The 15258-nt window shown below is 59.8% G+C and overlaps 2 protein-coding genes across 2 annotated transcripts in view; both read left to right on the top strand.

The window, feature by feature from the left end:
* The first annotated feature begins 777 nt into the window (after nt 1-777).
* The window catches only part of LOC140694379 (uncharacterized), a 17496-nt gene continuing 3015 nt past the window's right edge, over nt 778-15258 (top strand). Inside the window, exons 1-2 of the mRNA XM_072957648.1 lie at nt 778-805; nt 847-1033. Coding sequence (XP_072813749.1) covers nt 778-805; nt 847-1033 — 215 coding nt within the window. The remainder of the gene's footprint in view (nt 806-846; nt 1034-15258) is intronic.
* Nucleotides 8005-14441, top strand: LOC140694332 (uncharacterized). Its single transcript, XM_072957615.1, has 3 exons — nt 8005-10204; nt 11505-11801; nt 14391-14441. The coding sequence occupies exons 1-3, from the start codon at nt 9458-9460 to the stop codon at nt 14439-14441; spliced, it is 1095 nt and encodes a 364-aa protein (XP_072813716.1). The 5' UTR covers nt 8005-9457.

Genomic DNA, 15258 nt, shown 5'->3' with positions numbered 1-15258 from the left:
GTGGCGTTTCTACCTGGGAGAGCTGGTACTGGGGACTCTGTGATTCTTTTTTGTGCTTGCTTTGAGCGTCAGCATGAAACTGTCCCATCTGGGAACAGGGCTGTCCCCTTTCCACACAGATGCACAAGGAGAAACATGTTCACACGGGTATCACCATAAGCCACCAGAAGGATCAGGATCTGGAGCTCAGACCAGATAATCCCAGCACCACAGCAACTGGTACAAGAAGAGGACCTGATTGCCCGCCTGAAAAATTTCTAGCTTTAAAAGTATGTTTAATTAGGGGGAGTGATAAATAATTGATCCCTTCAAAATATTCTGTTATCTGAAGAACAATAGCACCTCTGCATTATAAGAACAACATTTCAGTTAGCCATCAATAACCATCAATACAGGTATGAGAAAACAGGGTGTTAGAAATTACAAAAGGGTCTCAAGATGATGCAGGTCAGGACTGAGAACTGTCCAAAGCATGGGCTGCATGACATTCCTTCTAAGCTACCTGAGGCTTGGTCTGCTCCTGACATGGAACAGACGGTTCTGAGAAAGCCACGCTCCTCAGAGGACCCCAGGGAGTTGAGAGATTTGGGTTTGGATTCCAGACCAACCCTGATCATCTCTAAATATGGGATTTGAGACTCTTCTGCATCTGATCCAGGCGTGGTTCCAAGGAGTGAGGCATGATCCAGGCAAGAGAGCAGACACGGCTGGATCAGAGCATCACCAGTGACATTAACAAAGAGACCAGGGCACTGAGATTTCCAGTGATTTAGCGTCATGGCTGGGACGGGTCATGTGTTCTCCGGTGAGTTCTGAACATCCAGCACTGCTCCCAAGGATCTGCAGGGGGCGCGCGAAGCCAACAGGTCTTAGGTGGTGGGGCGCATGCGCATTCCGCGACAGCCGTGGTCGGCGTCCTCCCTGAGGGCGACGCTCCTTTTCCTCGGGGCGGAGCGGGCGGCGCCACGGCGGCTTCGGGACCGCGGGGCCCTCGTTCCTGCAGGAGGAGGACGCTCCTCGCTCGCTGTCTGAGGTGATGCCGGTTTCCCCGCATGCTAAGCCAGCTTCACACCGGGGTGTGTGTGGACCTGGCCGAGCTGGGTTCCCAGTCCAGGAGGGAGGGGACGGGTGCGCCGGCGGACCCGCTTCGGCCGTTGTCCTCAGCTGCTGGGACGGGGTGAGGGTTCGCGCCCCTCATTCTCACTGCCTGGGCCCCCCTTCCCCGTGTGGTCGGAGGTAAACACCACAGGTCACGGGCGGGGACTCGGGAGTAACGTGAAGGGGGCTGAGAAGTTACTGACACAGGGAAAGAGGTGTATGAAAACACATTATGTTGACTTTTCTATTTTAAGTGTGTCAAAGTCAGAGTTTATCATGCTTTTAATTTCCTGCCTTTAAAGGAATACAACTACTTATTTTGTACTTAAAATATTTTATATTTAAAATGTGCTTCTTAGCTTATCTCATTTTCAAGGCAAAATACTGCCACGATCGACATTTTCTCATAATGAGAAGGAAAAGCCAGGCTGGACTAACAAGATAACCCTTAAATCTAAGTGTAATAAGTGTCAGTTTACTGATCTAAGTACTGCTGGGCTAACTCATAAGTCTGAAGTTTAGTAAGTGTTGGTTTACTGGGCTAACAAGTTAACGCATAAGTCCTAGCCCAACAAGTGCCAGTAACTGGGTTCTGGCCAGCAGAAGTCCCACTGAGACGGAATGAATTACTCAAGACTCTGTGGAAAAAGTCAAGAGAGGGAGAGGGAGTCGGGAGCCAACTCCACGAGCCTCTCAAATGCCCCCACATTTATTGTGTACAATCAAAGGAAAAATCACTAACGGTTGTGTGATGGAATGCAGGAATTTAAGGAAAGACAGGGTGGGATTGAGATTGTAGAAATCACAGTGAGTACAAAGGCTTTGTTTATCTTTGGGGAAGTCATGGGAAGAGGGGAACAAGATATATCCCTATAGATATGTTAGAAAAGACCACCAGCCCAGCCAGCTCCTTGTTTTGGGCAAAGAAGACTATCTAACAGCAGAGACACCCAGTGTTTATAGCTGAGGGCCTGGGTGGTTGCTTTGCAATGAGCAGAGTTCTATCTAAAACCTCAACTATGCAAGCAAGGCATTGTCTCTGCTTTTTATGGCCAGGAGACTGGCGTGCGGATGCACAGGTGCCTGGTTGCAAGGCAGTCAACTGAGCACATTTGCTCTTCTTTAAGGAGACGAATGGCTGGGGTCTGTTACAATTTGTTAACCCAATCATGGGCTCCCAAAAGTAGCATGATCTGTTCCTAATAGATAAATTCCAGTGTACTGATTCCCTGCTTTTGCTGTTCACACCTTACTGGCTATAGCCCCATGCTTGCAATTAACTCTACAAAACCTAATGCACAAGGTTTGGAGGTGCTCAGAGCTTCAGAGCAGAAGCCCCTCTGAGCCCGCCAGTGTAATAAATCTGAGTATTCCAACCCTCCGAGTGGTGCTTGTCTCTTGTGATGCTGACTTTGTCCACACGTCGGGTAATGGACATCTGAGGTGTGTAGTTATTAGAGAATCTGCACCTGCTAGCCCCAAGATCTGCGTGAATCCTCTTCAGTCATGTGCAGGGCTGGGCATCTGAATTCTCTGTGATTGAAGTGAGTAATAGACATTGACAATTAATTCACTGATTTCTATACAGAACACTTTAAACATGACCTCAGTTTAAAAATCAATACTCCTAAGCACTTAGTAAAATGTTTCACATGAGAGGTGTTCTGTTCCATGTAGAGGTATCATTTGCCATTAGTCACAGTTCATAAGTCCTAAGTAACAGACATCCGCCTTGTGATGAGTCTAGTTTTATCTAAAAGTCTTAGAGAGAAGAGGTGAGTTATGACTTCTCAAATTCAAATTTTATAATCGGCAGTTCTCTTGATTTTGCCTTTGACCCAGTGGTTTTTGAGATTGTGTTAGTTAGTTTCCTCGTATTTGTGGAGTTTTTTAATTTTGTGCTGTAATTGATTTCTAGTTTCATTTCATGGTGCAACAAAAGATTCTTGGTATGATGTCAATCTTCTTCAATTTGTGACATAACATGTGATGTATCCTGGAGAATGTTTTGTTTTCACTTGAAAAGAGTGTGAATTATTCTGCAACTGGATGAAAAGTTCTGTGTATGTCTGTTAGGTCCATTTGTCTAAAGTGTTGTTTAGGTCCAGTGGTTGTTTATTGATTTCTGTCTCAATGTGCTATCCGCTGTTGATAATCAGATAGAGAGATGCTAACTATTGTACTGCATTAAATTTCTCCTTTCAGGTCTGTCAATGTTTGCGTCACATATTTAGACGATCTGCTATTAGATGTGTATAAGTAGTTGCAATTGTTATAACTTCCTAGTGAACTGACGTGTTTATAATTACATAACACATTTTTTGTCGCATTTTTGGCTAAACGTCACATTTGTCTGGGACAATTATAATAGCCACTCCTGCTTTGTTTCGGTCACCATTTTCATGGAATATCTTTTACCTTCACTTTACTTTCAGCCTATGTGTGTCCTTAAATCTAAGATGAATTCTTGCAGACAGCATATAGGTGGATCTTGGCTTTTTAATCCGTTCAGCCACTATGTATCTTTTTATTAGGGAGTTTAGCCCATTTACAGCTAAAATAATGTTTGATCAAGAATGACTTACTGCTGTCATTTTTGAACTTTCTGTTTGTCTTGCAGTTTTTCTCTCTTTTTCTTTTTTCTTTCTTTTTTCTTTTGTGGACAGGTGTAGTATTCTTAGTGGGCAGTGTTTCTTTACCTTGCAATATTTTGGCTTATGTTATCCCAGTCTTTTCTGGCCTCCAAAACACCGGCGGTGACAGTCCCCGTGGCGCTGAGCCGCGGGCGCGTCCTGCTCTCGGCACAGATTGGACTCGCAGGCCGATGAGGGGGTGACTGTCTCCGCGCTCCCAGGATCTCGTGTGTTGGGGGAAACCGTGTGGCCGTGTGGCCGTGTGGTCGAACAGCATCCGCCTGTGCCCCTCCAGCCGCGGGGACCGACCCGAGCCGATCGGACGCGGCCTGCGCCATGCCGCCGCGGGGGAAAGGGACAGGGTGTCCCGCGCCCGGGCCGCCGGCGGCTAGGTGGTCCGGCCCTCGTCTGCGTCCCTTGGACGACTGCTCCTGAGGCGAGGAGCGGCCCGGGCCCAGTGCGGTGAGGCCGGGGATTGGCGCGCTGGGGTTCCCGGTCGGTCGTCGGAGGCGCCTCCTTGGATGAAATGTTTTCTGAGTCCCGATGGATCCGGAGACGTGGCTGGGCCGGCCCCTGTTGGCGCGGGAGGCCAGGGAGGGCGCCCCCCGGCCCGTAAGCCTGCCCGCGTGGGTTCCGGTGGCATTTGAGGGACCGAGACTTCATCCGGACTCGGGGACCGGCACGGGGGCGTCCTGCGAGGGATGTGGGGGAGGCAGGCTTTCCCCGGCCCGGGGCCCGGGGCCCGGTGCTCGGGAGCGGCCCCTCGTGGGGGGCCCTCTCGTCGGAGGCGCCTCTGTGGCATCTCCCCAAGTCCCCGGCCACGCGGGCGAGAAACGGGCAGGGCGTCCCCGGCCCGATCCCGATCCCGTCTCCCTCTCGTCCCTTCCCATTCCCACTGCTCCTCCTCCTCCTCCTCCTCTTCCTCCTCCTCCTCCTCAACCCCTCCCCTCGCCCCTCCCCCTAAACCCTCCCTCGCCCCTCCCCCTAAACCCCTCCCCTCGCCCCTCCCCCTACCACCCCCCCCCCCGCGCGACGGTCGATCAGATGGCCCCCGAGAGCTTCGGGTCTGCCATTAATGGGGGTAGGGTTGGGGGCAGGTGGCCGGACCGAGATCCGGGGGCCCCCCCTGCAAATCGTGGACCCGACCCGTTTCCGGGCGCTGTCATTTTTTCTGTCGTGTCGGGCATTTTGTGCCAGCAGATAGGTGGTGACACGGTCTTCCTCGGTGTCTGTCACCGATTGTTGGGTCTCCGGACGCGTGTGGGGTTCTGGGCTTTTTCTCTGCATGAGACCTGGCCTGGCAGCACCCGATTCTGCTTCTGACACTCGAGCCGCCCGCCCGGGCCTGCGCGCCGGCTCTCGTGTGTGCGTCCGGCTGACGTGGCCCGTGGTGCGGCCTCCAGACTCCGGTGGCCCGAGGGCGGTGGGGTGAGGTGGCGACGTGGGTCTTTTATACCCCGTGTGCTCCCCGTCGCAGGCACCCGGTGGTGGCTGGCACGAGCCCACCCTCATACGCTCCGTGCCGCGTGTCAGGCATTCTCCGCCTGGGGTCGTTGGCCGCTCTCCTTGGAGAGGACCGAGGAGTGGGTGGCGCCTGGCGAGGCTGAAGCAGGCCCCCCGCTTGTGGTTGTCCTCGCCGCGCCCTCCCCTCTGGGGCTTCCCTGCCCGATGGCTCGCTCGCTCGCTCACCTGACTGATGCGGTGGTGTCATGCTCTCCCGGGCCGGGCCTAAGCCGCGCCAGACGAGGGACGGGACGTTCATGGTAAACGTGGCCTTTCTTCTCGCTCTGCCCGCGGGCCCCTCGCTTCTCCTCCGCCGCCCGTGGGTGGCGGGGCAAGGAAGGGGTGCGGACTCCGGCCCGGCCTCGGTCTCCCGTGCCTTGTGGTGTTGGCGGGGCCGGGGTCTTGCGACGCGGCAGACACTCTCGCCTCCTGGCCTGCTCGGCGTCTTGTCTCGCGAGGGGCCCTCCCCCGCAGTGGGGGAGGGCTGCCCCGCCGCCACGCCACGTTATCCCCTGGTCGGGGTGTGAGCGTGTGTCTCACCTTGGCCCTCTGTGGTGCCCCTGGAGCGCTCCAGGTTGTCCCTCAGGTGCCCGAGGCCGAGCGGTGGCATCGCTCCCGGTCCCCAGCGAGTCCTCTCGGGTAACCCCTGTGGTGGTCGTGTGTCCCGAGCGACTCTTGAGGAGCGCGGAGGGGTCGAGATGGTAAGCGAGGCGTGGCCGCTCCCCACCCGCGGTGGGGCCGGGGCCGCCTCCTGATCGTCGCCCTCACCCTGTACCGTGGGGGACTGATGTGGCCGGGCGCACGCCGGGTGGGTCCCCCTCTGCGGGGTTCGCGCCCGGGCGTGGGAGCGAACGTGGTGGGGCCGGGTGATGGGCCGTTGTGGGCGCGCGTGTGTCTCGTCCCCACGCAGTCTTGGGTGCGCCTCCTCGCGAGGCGGCACGGGCTTTCCCCGGTCCCGACCGCGAACGCTCGCTTTTCGGCCCACCGCTTACCCCTCCCGCAGACCCCTCCCGCCCAGCCGAGCGCTGGCGTCCACCTTGGCGCACTGCCGTAGGCCTGAAGGGGGCACGCTGGGTAGGGGGCGATGTGCCCTCGGTGAGAGGAAGCCTTCTCTAGCGATCTGAGAGGGGAGCCTTGGGGTACCGGACAACCCCCAGCCGCCGCTCCTCCATCCAGAGCGTGCAGTCACCACGGGGGTGACTGCCACAGCGTGTGGGCAGGGCCCCGTCGCTTTGGCGTGTGGGTTGCGCGGGCCCCGCGGTGGGGCCGTGTGCTGCTCTTTGCCTGCTGTGGCGCGCGCCTCCCCCCTCCGAGTCGGGGGAGGGTTCTGCCGGGACGGGCCCGGCGTCTGGCGCGGGGCCGTGTGTGCGCGCGGCCTTTGCCTCATCGGCGCGTGCCGTGGGGGGTGGAAGGCGGTGCACCCCGACTCTGTGCCCCCCTGTCTCCCCGCCGCGAGGAGCCACCCCACCTGTTCTGGTCCCGAGGCGCAGCCACCGGTGGCGATGCGTGGGCTACGGGTCGGGCCGCCTCGCTCGGGAGCGTTTCCCCGGGCCGCGAGGCCGGGGGGCGAGCCAGACGAAGCTGGATGATGTGGCGTGGTGGACGGACAGACGAGACAGACGGACGAGTGAGCGAGCGGAAGGGGCTATCCTCTAGAGTTGGGGGTTAGCCTGCTGCGCGCGAGTCCCGGCGGCGGGGCCGGGGTGTGGGACGAACCGCCGAGGGTTGGCGGAGGCCGGCCGGCGTCCTGGGCGTCGTGGGGCCGCCCCCACGTGTGGGGGCGGTGGGATCCTGCGGTTGTTTCCCCGGCGGCCCGGTCGTGTCTCGGGATTTCCCCTTCCCTGGGCTGGTGCCCGCCCACACCCCCCACCCCTGCTGCGTCCGTCGCTCTTGCGCGCGAGCGGCCCCTCCCCGTCGTCGGCGGCCCTCCCCTGCCCGGACCGATGGCCACCCGCGCCGAGCCTTCCCCCGCCGACCCCGCGCCCTGGACCAGAACGTGGCCTCACCGCGTGTGGGTGCTGTCCCTCCACTGGAGATGGCCCCGGGTGAAGCGTCGTCGGACCCGCCGGGGTAGGCGGGGTGCTTCAGCACGGCACGGCACGAACGTTTGGGTGTGCGTCGGGGCAGGGCAGCGCCGGCCGGTGCGGCGGGAGAGCCTTGCGGTGGGCCGTTCTGAGGCTCTGCGGTGTCGGGCGAGGGTGGCCCTGAGCCCCCGTGAGGGTGCCGTGGGGTGCCGAGGAGAGAGCCAGTCGGCGCCTTGGGTGCCGCGGGGCCGCCCCCGTGCCGGAGGGCCTGAGGCGGTGAGACCCCGTGTCGCACCCCGGCGGCCGACTCGCGTCTGCGTTGCTGGCGCGGGCCCCTGGCGGTGGTTCCACGGCCCTCCTCTCCTGCTTGCCGGCTTCCAGGCGGCGTCGCCCGTCCGCGGGCGCGCCGGCCGTGGGCCGCTGCTTCCTCGCTCGTCCTGTCCTCTCTCCGTCCGTCCGTCCTCTCCCCCGTCCGCCCGTCCCTTGGGGCCGCGCCACGGCGCGTTACGCTTCCGTCCGCGCCGGCAGCGTTGCGCTGTCTGCGTCCCCGGGCCCGTGGCGGTCGGCCCCCTCGCCGCGGTGGCGGCTCGGGGGGCCTTCGGGGCCGGCTCCGTCCTCCGCCACCTCCCCTCGCGCCGCGCCCCGCGCCCCCGCTGGCGTCTCGCGCACCCCGCGTCCGGCACGGACGGTCCCGTTTCCGCCCCGCCGCGCCGCGCGCTCCCCCACCCCGGGGCGTGCGCGCGCGTGTGTGCGCGCGCGGTCTCGCCTACCTCGCCTACCTGGTTGATCCTGCCAGTAAGGAGCATATGCTTGTCTCAAAGATGAAGCCATGCATGTCTAAGTACGCACAGGCCGGTACAGTGAAACTGCGAATGGCTCATTCAATCAGTTATGGTTCCTTTGGTCGCTCGCTCCTCTCCTACTTGGCTAACTGTGGTGATTCTAGAGCTAATACATGCCGACGGGCGCTGACCCCCTTCGCGGGGGGGATGCGTGCATTTATCAGATCAAAACCAACCCGGTCAGCCTCCCCCCGGCCCCGGACGGGGTTTGGGGGGCGGGCGCCGGCGGCTTTGGTGACTCTAGAGAACCTCGGGCCGATGGATCGCACGCCCCCCGTGGCGGCGACGACCCATTGGAACGTCTGCCCTATCAACTTTGGATGGTAGTCGCCGTGCCTACCATGGTGACCACGGGGGACGGGGAATCAGGGTTCGATTCCGGAGAGGGAGCCTGAGAAACGGCTACCACATCCAAGGAAGGCAGCAGGCGCGCCAATTACCCACTCCCGACCCGGGGAGGTAGTGACGGCAAACCCTACAGGACTCTTTCGAGGCCCTGTAATTGGAATGAGTCCACTGGAAATCCTTTGGCGAGCATCCGTTGGAGGGCAAGTCTGGTGCCAGCAGCCGCGGTAATTCCAGCTCCAAGAGCGTATACTAAAGTTGCTGCGGCTGGAAAGCTCGGAGTTGGCTCTTGGGAGCGAGCGAGCGGGCGGGCGGGCGTTCCGCCGCGAGGCGAGCCGCCGGCCGTCCCCGCCCCTTGCCTCCCGGCGCCCCCTCGATGCTCTTAGGCGAGTGTCCCGCGGGGCCCGTAGCGTTTACTTGGAAACAATGAGCGTGTTCAAAGCAGGCCCGAGCCGCCTGGATACCGCAGCTAGGAAGAATGGAATAGGACCGCGGTTCTATTCTGTTGGTTTCCGGAACTGAGGCCATGATTAAGAGGGACGGCCGGGGGCATTCGTATTGCGCCGCTAGAGGTGAAATTCTTGGACCGGCGCAAGACGGACCAGAGCGAAAGCATTTGCCAAGAATGTTTTCGTTAATCAAGAACGAAAGTCCGGAGGTTCGAAGACGGTCGGATACCGTCGTGGTTCCGACCATAAACGATGCCGGCTGGCGAGGCGGCGGCGTTAGTCCCATGGCCCGCCGGGCAGCTTCCGGGAAACCAAAGCCTTTGGGTTGCGGGGGCAGTATGGTTGCAAAGCTGACACTTGAAGGAATTGACGGAAGGGCACCGGCAGGAGTGGAGCCTGCGGCTTAATTGGACTCAACACGGGAACCCTCGCCCGGCCCGGACACGGACAGGATTGACAGACTGCTGGCTCTTTCTCGAGTCCGTGGGTGGCGGTGCATGGCCCTTCTTAGTCGGTGGAGCGATTTGTCCGGTTAATTCCGACAACGAGAGCGAGACTCTGGCATGCTAACTCGTTACGCGACCCCCGAGCGGTCGGCGTCCCCCAACCTCTCAGAGGGACAAGTGGCGTTCAGCCAGGCGAGATCGAGCAACAACAGGTCTGTGATGCCCTTCGGTGTCCGGGGCTGCACGCGCGCTACACTGACTGGCTCAGCGTGCGCCTACCCTACGCCGGCAGGCGCGGGTAGCCCGTTGAACCCCATTGGTGATGGGGATCGGGGATTGCAACTCTTCCCCAGGAACGAGGAATTCCCAGGAAGTGCGGGTCATAAGCTTGCGTTGATGAAGTCCCTGCCCTTGGGAGGCCCTCGGATCGGCCCCGCCGGGGTGGGCCCACGGCCCTGGCGGAGCGCCGAGAAGACGGTCGAACTTGACTATCGGGAGGAAGTCAAAGTCGTAACAAGGTTTCCGTTAGGTGAGCCTGCGGGAAGGATCGTTAACGCGCGTGCGCAGCAGAGCGGCGCGAAGCGAAGCGAGGGCGCCTGGCCAGCGCCTTCGCCCGCCCCGCCCGCTCGCTCGCTCGCTCGCTCGCTTTTCCCACCCGTGCGGCGCGGGACGGTCGGACGGACGGACGGGAGAGGGAGGAGAGGGCGGCCGGAGGTGTGCCGCGGGCGGGCCTGCCCCGCCTGCCCGGGCGGGCGGGTGGCCTGGCCGGTCCGGACCGGGCCGGGCCGGCGGTCGTCCCGGAGGGGAGGGAGAGGGAAACAGTGGCGGGTTGGCGTGCAAGGGACGGCTTGTGGGGCGGCTCTCGTTCGCCTCCCTTCCCCGCCCGTCTCCCCCCGCCCCCTCCTCCTCCTGCGCACCGCGTGCCCCCCCAGCCGTGGTCTCGGCCGGAAGGCCTCCTGTCCCGAGGCGACGCCGCGTCTGCCCGCGGCGCCTCCGGCGACCGTGTCTCTCTCTCTCTCTCCCCGCCCGGCCTCCCCGCCACTTGCCGAGAGGAGGGTCCGAGGGCTCTGTGGGCTGTGCCAGCCCCCCTCCGCACGCCGCGCCCTCGTCTTTCCGGCGCCGGCCGCCCCTCGCGGCCGCGGCCGCGGCCGCCTCCGGCTGCTCGCCCTGGGCCGGTCCCCACGGGCCGTCGTCGGCCCTCTGCTCCTCCGATCCCGCCGCCCCGCCTTGCCACGTGCCTCTCGGCTTCCCCCCCACCCGAGCGAGCTTCGGGCCTCTTTTCCCCGGCCGGGCCTGCCGGCCGGCGCACGCCTCTCGCCTCTCGCTTCCCGCCCCACACGCCCAAGGCGCCCCGCCCGTTGTGCTCCGCGTCGCATCGTGGGCCCCCCTCGTCCCCCGTGGCGAGAAGGGGAACCCCGGAACGCGGGTGCGTGTTGGTGGCCCTGCAGGGCCTTTGGGTTTGGGGGTGGAGGTGGGAAGGAGGGCGGGCGGTCTGTCTGGACGCGGGGGGAACGGGGTAAGGTTGCCGTCGGCACGCGTTGGCGGTGTGGGACCCGGTGGTGGGGCGGGGGCCGGCCGGTGCCCGGCGTGGCCCCGTGTCGTTGGCCGGAGTGTGGCGGTCGGCGTCGGGGCGGTGGCCGACGGTTGGGGCTGGGGGGTCCTGCCGTCCACGACTCGCCCGCCTCGCCCTCTCCAGGTACCTAGCGCGTCCCGGCGCGGAGGTTTAAAGACCCTTAGGGGGGAGTCGCCCGTCCGCCTTGGGGTCGGGGCGGTCGGGCCCGTGGGGACTCGGGGGGTCCGTCCCTCGTCGTCCCCCAGACTCCGCCTCCCCGGGGCCGGGGCACCGCGCCACGTCGCTCGCCGCCGCCGCGGGCGTCGGGGGGGTCCTCGCCCGGCGGCCCGTCGGACGGTCGGTGGCCGCGTGTTTGGCGCGCCCCCAACGCGTCCCTGCGGGAGGCGGGAACCCCCGGGCGCCTGTGGGGTGTCCGAGCCGGCACGCGCCGTGTCGGTGCCGGCTGCGCCCCGTTGTGAAACCTCGCCGGCCCGAGGCGACCCACCGGCGCACGGGCCTCTGTGGCGCCCGCGCGTCGTGGACGCGGGGTGGTCGTGGCCCCAGGCAGGCCGACTTCCCCTTCTTTTTCCGGGTCGACGTGCGGTCGACCAGAAGCAGAGGCTCCACACGGCTCCAGCGGGCCTCGCACGGGACCACGAGTGTCCCATGTGGTTCGCGTCCCAGTCGCTCCCGCGACCACGGTGGATCCCGTTGTGTCCTGCGGGCTACGCGGCCCCCTCGGCCCTGGTGGATCTCCGAGTGGATACCGCCAACGAAGTTGAACGTACGTCGCGGCCCTCTCGCTCCCCGTGTCGTCAGGGGATCCCCGAGCGGATTCTTGCCCATGGACCTTGGTCGACCAGCCGTCGCGGGCCTCTCGGCTCCCCGCGGCCCGAGGGATTGTGCTCCGTGTGCCTATGCGGCTTACCTGGCCTCCTGCGGCCCCAAGGATCTGCAGTCAAACGGGCGTCCTTGGTTATTGGAGGACATGGGTTGCTTCACGTCGTGGAGGGATTTTTATTTTGCATGCTTGGCTTAAGTCTGTCTGTCTGTCTTTGTCTGTATGTGATGTGTGTAATGCATGCGTGTACGTCTCTATGGACTTTACTTTCTTCGGGCGGGTAGGCGTCATTAGGCTTGGTTTTTTTTGTTTTTTGTTTTTTGGTTTTTTTTTCACTTCTACATGAACACACACGTATGTTCCTTGTCCCGTTCTCTTTCGCTGTGAGCCACCGAGAGAGCCTGTCTGTACTTCGCCGTGTTCCACGGTACCATCGTGTTTATCTATTCTACATGTTGAAATCCCAGTCCCGTCCCACCGCCCTTACCCCTGACAACCTCAAGTTTGTATTCTGTCGGTCTGTTTCTGTTTTGTTTGTTAGTTTGTTCGTTTGCTTTTGGAAATCTCTTCACCTAGGACTGTAACTGTTTGTACGAAACAGATAGTAATAGAATCTCAAGCCCATCCTACCGTGAACAAAACGTTTCAAAGAGGAAGAAAGGAAGGAGAAGGGGGGGAAAAAGTCTCTATTTCCTTGCTTCCTCTGCCACTCACTCTTGATGATTTCGATGTCTTCTTTTACAATTTTGTGTTTATTCTGTTTGGAATGAACGGTAGTGATCACCTTTCCGGGGATGAGTGTCTCATTTTTGTACCATCCTGCTGCTTCTCTATTTAGAGTAGACCTGTTGATGTTTCTTTTCGCATGGGTTGAGTGTTGCTAAACTCTTTTTAGTTTTTGCTTGTCTGTGAAGTTCTTTACCTCTCCTTCTATTCTAAAGCATAGCTTTGCTGGATAGAGTATCCTAGGCTGCATCTTTTTGTTTTGTTTTTCCTTTAAGAATTTCAATAGCTCTTGCCACTCCCTTCTGGCCTGACGTGTTTGTGTAGAGAAATCCGCTGAGAGGCTTATGGGGGTTCCCTTGGAACGCACTCTTTGCTTTTCTCTTGCCTAAAGGCATTTAGGATCATTGCTTTATCCTTGACTCTGGCCGTCTTGATTAGGATATGTCTCCGTGTGGGTCTGTTTGAGTTCCTCCTATTTGGCACCCTCTGAGCCTCCTGGACTTGGCTATCTGATTCCTTCTTTAGAGTTGGGAAATTTTCAGTCATGCTTTCTTCAAATACCTTTTCGATCCCCTTGCTTCTTTCTTCCCCTTCTGGAACCCCTATTGTGCGTAGATGGGCACGCTTTCTTTCGATGGTCCCGTAGGTCCCTAAGATTGTTTTCGTTGCTCTTTGTTTTTCTCTCAGCTGTTCTGATTGGGTTCTTTCTGTTGTCCTGTCTCCTAGGCCACTTATTCGCTCCTCGGCGTGATCTAGCCTCCTTTGGACAGCCTTTAGACCACTCCTCATGTCAGCCAATGAGTTTACCAGTTCTCCTTGATTTCGTTTTTGACGTACAGTATATATGTAAACACTATCTCTTGTAGTTCCTTCGGTACTTGGATCACTCCTTTTATGAAATCTTGATCTAGCAGGCCATCCGTGTCTATTTCGTGGATCGTGCTTTCAGGGAAATTCCCCTCTGGCTCTTTTCATTGGGAGTGGTTCCTCTGCTTCCTCATGCTGCTCCTATCTCTCTGGCCCTGCGGCTTAAGGAGTATCAGTTATCTATCGTGGTCCTTAGGGAGTTTATGTATTTATCTAAAGCCTATACAGGAATAAAACTTTAAAAGGGGGGGGGGGCAGAGAGAGGGAGAGAGAGAGGGAGGGAGAGGGAGACGGAGAGGGGGATAGGGGGAGAGATAGAGACAGAGACAGAGACAGAGGGGGAGAGGGGGAGGGGGGTGGGGGAGCCGGATTTTCAAAGAATGAAGGAAAAAAAGTTTGAAAACAGTGTACAATCAATAATAGAAGAGCAAGTGGAAGCAGAAGAGCGATCGAGTTGAGACGTCTTCTAAAAGCCTTTAAAAACTAGAAAAGATCAGAAAATAAAACACAATTGTTTCAAAAGTAAATTTTTAAAAGGTAATCGGAAATAGAACAGATTTGAACAAGAGATACAACACAGGGTTTTAAAAGGAGGGAGAAAGAAAAGGTTTGAAGACAGTGTGTAATCGATAATAGAAGAGTAAGTGGAAGCAGAAGAGCGATCGAGTTGAGACGTCTTTTAGTAACCTTAATAAAATGGAGAAAAAAAAATCGAGAAACGATATCTGAAACCTGTGAATAATCACTAACAGGAGATCAAAACCAAGAGAACGAAAAAGGAAAGGGGGTGGATGTTTAAAAATAATAATAATAAAAAGATTTTCAGTGAAACATTTAAAAGGGATTAAAACCGTAAACGTATACGACTGTTCAAAAGTAAAGGTTAAAAAGGTAGCAGAAGGTAAAACCGATAGAAGAGAGATTAAAAAAGAGAAAGGAAAAGGAAAAAAAAAGGGGGGGCGGGAGGACGTGTTCTCCTGGAGACGCCGCGCTCTTAACGGTTTCACCGAGAAGTCTTTCTGTCGTCGCCCTGTTTCCGTGAACTCAGCTTGCTGTTTCCGCAGGCCCTCCGTCGGCGCCCTCGGTCTGTGCCGCTCTCGGTGCCTGTGGGCTAGTACGTCGCGCCCCCTCCCGGCACCGCGGTCGGATGCTGCGTTCCTGCCGGGAAGGAGGGTGGCTGGCTGGCCGCCCGCCCTCTCCCGGCCCCGGTCGTTCCGCTGCTCTGTGCGGGCTGTGTGCTCCGCCTCGGGTCGGCGGCGCTCCTCTCCGTAGGTGGGCTCGGGGAAGACCGTGGAACCGCCCCGCCCCTGCTGCGTCCCAGAACTCGGCTCCTTCTTAGTCTCGGTGGCGCGAGTTCTCTGAGGTACCGGGGCAGAAATATCCTACGTGCCTCGGGCTGTAAACGAGTCTCAGTCCTGCCTAGAAGGCTGCGCAGCCCCCGGGCGCGGATTCGAGTCTCGGCCCCGCCCCCGCCCGCATGCTGCGCGCCGGAGGCTGTGGCGGCTGTGGCTGCGCCCCGCCTCTCTTCTCGCGAGGAGCGCCGGTGATGGCGCCGCGGGTCTGAGGAGACGGAGGCTACGGCGCCCCTCCCCCCAGGGCACACCGGCCGTGTTGCTTTGCCTTTCTTTTCCCGTCATGTACGGGGGTGGCGGTGGCGGTGGGGGTGGGGGTGGGGGCGGGCGGGCTGTTCTGCTCTGTATCCCCTCCCGGCCACGGCGCACGCGGCACGGTCCTCCGCCCGGCTCGTGCGGCCTGTCCCGGCCCCCGGCTGCCGGCCTGCGACTCGGGCTGCGTATCGCGGGGACCCGCTGTGCCCGTTTCACTTGGATCGGTCGGCCAAGGGGTGCTCCGGGCAGATCTGAGGCTCGGGGGCGCCCCCTCCGTCCCGCCGGCCTCTCCGACGAGCCCTATTTCTCCTCTGCCGCTCCCTCC

The sequence above is a fragment of the Vicugna pacos genome, unplaced genomic scaffold (genome assembly GCF_048564905.1).
Source record: "Vicugna pacos unplaced genomic scaffold, VicPac4 scaffold_21, whole genome shotgun sequence".
Taxonomy (NCBI): Eukaryota; Metazoa; Chordata; class Mammalia; order Artiodactyla; family Camelidae; genus Vicugna; species Vicugna pacos.
This window is presented reverse-complemented; position numbering and strand designations above follow the sequence as displayed.